General features: G+C 42.6%; 1 protein-coding gene across 1 annotated transcript; it reads left to right on the top strand.

The window, feature by feature from the left end:
- Positions 1-338: 338 nt before the first annotated feature.
- Positions 339-4,137, top strand: LOC311213793 (UDP-N-acetylglucosamine transferase subunit ALG13-like). Its single transcript, XM_084294032.1, has 4 exons — positions 339-454; positions 658-820; positions 1,031-1,169; positions 2,986-4,137. Exons 1-4 carry the CDS (start codon positions 374-376, stop codon positions 3,095-3,097), a joined length of 495 nt encoding a protein of 164 aa, XP_084150158.1. The 5' UTR covers positions 339-373; the 3' UTR covers positions 3,098-4,137.
- Positions 4,138-6,025: the final 1,888 nt, after the last annotated feature.

The following is a 6,025-nucleotide window of genomic DNA, read 5'->3' on the forward strand; positions in this document are numbered from 1 at the left end:
AGCCTTTAAAGAAAAGGTGGCTGTGGCTGTGGTACGGGAGTGGCAGCTTGTGAGCACACCCAGCACCAGTCAGGATGTCTGTTACAGTGACTCGGCCCCGCTATTGCTAAAACAACACGTGGAGGGGAAGAAAAAAAAAAAAAAAAAAAAAAAAAAAAAAACTTACAGAACTGAATCCTTTTTAAACATTTTAGATTTTTTTCCCCTTTGTAAGTCGCACCTACCCGTGCCCTTCACTCCTCTGGAAGCGCAAGGGGCGCGGGCGGCGCGGGGCCGCCCCTCATGGCGGCGGCCATTTTAGGAGCGCCGCGGCGGGCTCCGCAGCGCTCTCTGGCGGCCTCCTGCCCGCCGCTGAGGCGCCCCGCGGGCGGCCATGAAGTCCGTGTTCGTCACCGTGGGCACCACCAGCTTCGACGAGCTGATCGCGGCCGTCTCCTCCCCGCCGGCCATGCGGGTGAGGCGGGGGAAAGCCCGGGCGGGCGGCTGGGTGCTGGGGGCTGTCCCCTCACGGCCGGCCTTGCGGCGCCTGAGCGCGGCCCGCCCGCTGACACTGACTGGGAGGGGAGGGGGCGGCAGCCCTGTGCCCGACTGGGAGCCGCTGGGAGCCGCTGGGAGCCCCGGTGTGCGACCTGAGCCCTCCCGGCCGTCCCCCTGCAGGTGCTGCGGAGCCGCGGCTGCGAGCGGCTGGTGCTGCAGATCGGGCGGGGGGCGCTGGAGCCGGCCCCGCGGCGCGACCCGGCCCCGGCGCTGGACGTGTTCCGCTTCAAGGAGTCGCTGGCCGAGGAGCTGCGGAGGGCCGACCTGGTGATCAGCCACGCAGGTAGACCTGCAGGCCCGCGGGCTGCGTGCCTTGTGCTCTCGGGGGAGGTAAACCGTGGGCGAGTGATGTGTGCCCGTCTCTGGTGTGGGATGTTAAGGTCCCCGGCTAGAGCTGTGCGGGTGAAATGTTCACCTTCAGGAGTGCCTCGTGCTTCAGTGATGCTTCATCAGTCGGTGAGAATGCTCGTAGTGTTTTCTGCTTCTCCTGTAGGTGCAGGTAGCTGCTTGGAGACTCTAGAGGAAGGAAAACCGCTCCTGGTGGTAATAAATGAAAAGCTGATGGACAACCATCAGCTCGAGCTGGCGAAGCAGCTTCACAGAGATGGACACGTCCTCTACTGTAACTGCAGGTACGGAGCCATTGCAGCTGTCCAGATTGAACAAGCAGTGCTCAACACCATAACACTGTTATTACAGTATTGAGACTGTAACATGAAAACTTGCATCCTTTTCTGTAACAAAATCACATTCACTAAGTACCACAATAAGTTTCTTCACTGGGCAGTGAGGACTGGGCAGGGATCTCGGAGAGCTGTTCATGTATTTATCTTCAGGGTAGATTTTCCATAGTGGATAGGTTAATGTTTGTTGGTTTATCTTCCAAACTTCTCAATTTTTTTGACCAAGAGTCCTTTTAATTTATTGCTTTGAGAGCACATGTTTTCAGATTGGACAAACAGCAGTTTAAACCAAGTAGAAGTAGTTGAATTTGGAAGTGTCAGGTCCACCCTAGAAGAACTTAATAACTTCTTTTCTCTGCCTTTTCTTACTTTTTGTTTAATTATTTATAAAAGTTTAGAAATAACTACAAACTAGACCATCAGTTCAAAACCATAAGCCATAAGAAGTAACTTGCTCCCTGCAGACTTAGTTCTCCATTTCATTGTTCACCCTGTAGACTTACCTTGTCTGAAAGTTGACTGCACAGATGCACTGACATAAGGAAAATGTAACTATCTGGGGTATTTAGGGGGGGAAACAAAACCATAAGTGTCCTTGCTGATAAGGATCAGGAGACCATGTAGTTTTAATATCCTGTCTGCAGTAATCACATGCAGGTCGAGAACTTACGGCTCTTGCTTATATTACATTCCCTCTAACACTGTTAATTACTTTGAATTGGGGAGGATCTGAATCATAAAGTTGCTAAGGTTGGACAAGACCTCTAAGCTCATCAAGTCCAACATTAACATAGAACTATAAAGCCTACCACTAAACTATAAACTATGCTAAGATGCTGTATGGTTAGTAACTCTAAATGCGTCTGTATTCCAAGGACTTACTTGGGTTATCCTTTTAACCCAACTTTCTGAATCCATTACATCCTTTGACATGGAGTTTCACAGACTGTCTGTCATTTCAGGAAAAAAAAAATACAGATCCTTTTGTTTTTATTTATGCTGGCTCGTGTTAGTTTCATTTTCTATCCCAGTTTTGACTATATCTTGCTGTTTTCTCTTTTTTATTAATGCTTACTTATGATTCATTGTGTTCTGTAAATAACAGATGACCTGAAGATTAACTGAAGGCAGAGGAAATGCAACTCACATTATTTAGCCTGTATCTCGTTCCTTTGCCCTGCAAATAGGATTTTTGCATGTTTCATGAGAGCCTTCTGAAAAGAATAGGCCTGACATACATTTATATTGGGCAAGTTTCTTAAACTTATTATCTTAGTGCTTTTGACAAGTTCGGCAACAGTAAGGAATTTTATTTTTTGTTGAACAGTACCTGACATTTGAGCTTTACTTGCAGTGTGATAATAGAAAGCTAATAGATGGATCTAACTGTTATTTCTGGCTATGTGCTAAGCAGAGAACTATGCCATGTGTTCAGGTAGGATGAATTTTTCTGACATGGTTTATGGTGAAGATTCTGAGGCCTTGTTCAGCCTCCCAGCACTACAGCTACAAAAGACTAAAATGTTAGAGCTTGAGCTGGCCTGTAAAACCTGTGATGTAAGTTGAAATTCTTTTCTCAGCAGTGCTGCCTAGAAGATGGTAAAGGTTGGAGCCCATTGGATTGTGGGGCCTTGTTCTCATTTCAGAATATGTCCTTATTTTTGCGTCAGTCTTAAAGTATGCATGAATAAAAAGAAAATTGTGTGAAGAAAAAATCTCCTTCGGGATTAATATTTTTTTATTTTGTTTTGGTCTGTTTTTACAGCACTCTTGTGGAAACATTGCAGTCAATGGACTTGTCAACTTTGAAACCTTTTCCTCCTGGACAACCAGAAAAGTTTGCTTTGTTTTTGGATAAAGTTGTTGGGTTTGAATAAACAGCTCTGAGGAATAAAAATACCAGAATAAAACCTTTCTGCTCTCCTAGTGAGATCTTCCGTGCTTAAAGATTCCACCAACTGGGACAAATTCTTTATATTTACTCAAAGAAAATGCCTGTTAATATCAAGATGGTTTCCTGTTTAGTTCCAGTACAAAGTAATCTAGCTTAACGCATCAAAGAGCACAATGCAAACAAGTGGGGTAAGTATGAACTCCGAATTGACTTTAGTTTCAGCTTTATTGAAATGAGTCATGAATGGCATGACCTGTGACAAACAAAGTCGTACAGAGAAAGCAGCTAGCATGATGGAAGGAGGAGGTGTCGTTAAACTGTTTGCTTGAAATAACTGAAAACGTGTTAGAAGAAGCAGCAAATGTGGACTTCTGGATTACTTCCTTCATTTGCTAATATAAACGCATCCATGCTAGAAGAGTTGCTGATAAGGCAAGAAAGAGATGCTGCAGAAGAAACAAGGAAATACCTGACCTAAGGAGATACCATAAATGAAGGATGTGAAGTAATGGTTATTTCAGCTGGAACACTGTGAAGGCAAATGCTGACGATTGAAGTGCTGAACACTGGACAGCACACCTAGCATCCAGTCCCACTGGTTTTTACTACAGTTAAGGCTAAAGCTAGATCAAACCCTGGTGTAAGAAAGGAATCATTCTTTGCAACAAACTTGCAAAAGGAAGAACCATTGTTTTCATTGTTCACATTGAAAGGGTAATTCACTATTTCAAAATTTTGCTGCAGAAGAAGTGTTTGTAAATTTTTCCTTTGAGTGATTCTTTACACAGCTGTAGTTCTACCAGTGCTTCCAGTTTAATTCAGTAATGGCTATAACTGTGGACAAAAGTTAATGCATAAATATAAAAAAAGACAGTGCTATCCATTTATGACTGGTTAGGCTTGATCTTTTTCCAGTTTCCTTGGGTTATTTTGAATGTGCAACAAATATGTGAAAGCAACCAATGCAAATGTTTATTTTGAAGGATTGAAGGGTATTTTTATCAAAATCATGATGTTTTTATTAAATAAATGATATTTGTAACTGATTTTGTATGTGTTCTGTGACTGGTTCAGAAACTATTTTCTTTTACCCAAATGCAAATGAATTTCTGTGAATAAACTCACTAAAAGTATATAATACTAATTCATAAATGCAATTTATTCTTCATTTAATATTTTATATATATATATACATATGCTTTAAAGATATTTTGGAACATGTAAATACCAGAAACCCTTACACTATTGTTGGCTATTTTTAACTTGAGCGCACAGTGTTAAAGCAAGACCTCTCCCTCATAACGCTGGATAGCCTCAGACCCAAGTCTGCTCCCATGGACTGACTGCAGTTAGTAGCTCTGACCAGTTTTGCTACTGCAGTACTGACCTACATGTTTCTGAGAATACAGATTGCAATTATTGATTAAGTAACATTTGACTTTTGGACTGATACAGACTGAAGTGGGAAACTAGAGGTAATTGTACTAGATTGAGAAGAGAAAGGATATTCCTATAAAATTAAGAAAATTGTCTTCTGAGAAGTCAAAAAGAACAGGCACAGATGCACTCCCAACAGTGAAATAGAACTTCAGCAGCCTGTGTACTGTGAGTATGGACACAGCTTACAGAACAGTTGAAGGAAGGGAGGAGAAATGGGATCTCTGCTGGTCAGGAATTAGCTGGTTTATATCTGTGGAAAGAAAACCAGGGCTGTGTTTCTTTTTCATTTAGGTAAGCAACTGTCCAGTTGACCGCTCAGTCAGAATCCAACACTGGGCATCTCACCCAGCTTTACCAGAGTGCAGAAGTTAGCAAGTGAAGTGCAGACAAACAGACGTGCTCACATTGCACCCACATGAGCTGAGTTTACTAAAATGAGACTTCTCAATAGTTTCTAGCATTAGAATCAATAGTTGAATAGAATCAATAGCATGACTCATAAAAAGCATGTACTGAGACTAAAAGAATACAGGTTTGCATCTTGCAAACCATTTTGCATTTCCTTGTATTGGAGAAAATATGAAAAAATATGAAAACTTTTTTTTTTTTTAATTTCCTTTTAAACACTTCCTAAACAAAAATCTGACCACTCAGGGAGGCAAATGGAGTAGGTAAAATGTCTAGGTCAGTCTTTCACGCTAGTACAGAGGTTTGCTCTGTTCTAACTCAAGGAACCATCTAATTTCTGTGGCAGGCAGAAATTTACCTCACAAAATCCTCCCTGAGTTGGCAATTCCAGTGAGGAGGACAAGCTAAATTACTTCTTAACAGACGGCACACATGTAATGGTTTCTTGACTATATTTGCTTAGCACTAGTGGAAATAAGTTGTCCTTGTTAATGTCCCTGCTGCGTTCTGCAAATAAGCAGATGTCTTCAGCTCTCGCCTCACATAGTTACACAAGCACCAAAAAGAGAATTTAAGAAGTAAGAGATTTCAGCCCCTCTTAAAGGAAAGGGGAAGATGGTGAGGCTGAGTGGGAGAAACTGAGCTGAAAACCTGCTGCCAAGCTGCTAAGTGACTTGCCTGGTTTGGGGCAATTAACCCACTCTTAAAGTAAAACCTGGCTTATAGGAGAGGAGTGGGGATGAAAACACAATCCATTTACACTATTTTATCCCATTATTACTTCCACTGGACTCCTGTAACGTGAAACACCTTTCCTGACCTACGCTGACCGGAGCTCTGCATTTCAGGTACAGAAATGTACTACCAATGTCGTTAGGTAAGTATTTTTAAAAACAGAGGATTTACACTGTTTATGCAGGTGTGGTCGATGCCAATTGCCCGTTCTGTATGTACATTATCTGGTATTTTTTGTTGCTGTTGCTGAAAACAAGCAAAATAAACTCATGGGTGCTTCTGGAGCCCGATGCACAATTCTCCTAATCAGATCAGGCAAAAGGGCTAT

Source organism: Netta rufina, assembly GCF_964035555.1.
Source record: "Netta rufina genome assembly, chromosome: 12".
Lineage (NCBI taxonomy): Eukaryota > Metazoa > Chordata > Aves > Anseriformes > Anatidae > Netta > Netta rufina.

Coding starts and splice junctions, on each gene's coding strand:
- LOC311213793 (XM_084294032.1), top strand. CDS start 374: ATGAAGTCCGTGTTCGTCACCGTGGGCACCACCAGCTTCGACGAGCTG. Junction 455..657: donor CCTCCCCGCCGGCCATGCGG/GTGAGGCGGGGG, acceptor GTCCCCCTGCAG/GTGCTGCGGAGCCGCGGCTG. Junction 821..1,030: donor CCTGGTGATCAGCCACGCAG/GTAGACCTGCAG, acceptor CTTCTCCTGTAG/GTGCAGGTAGCTGCTTGGAG.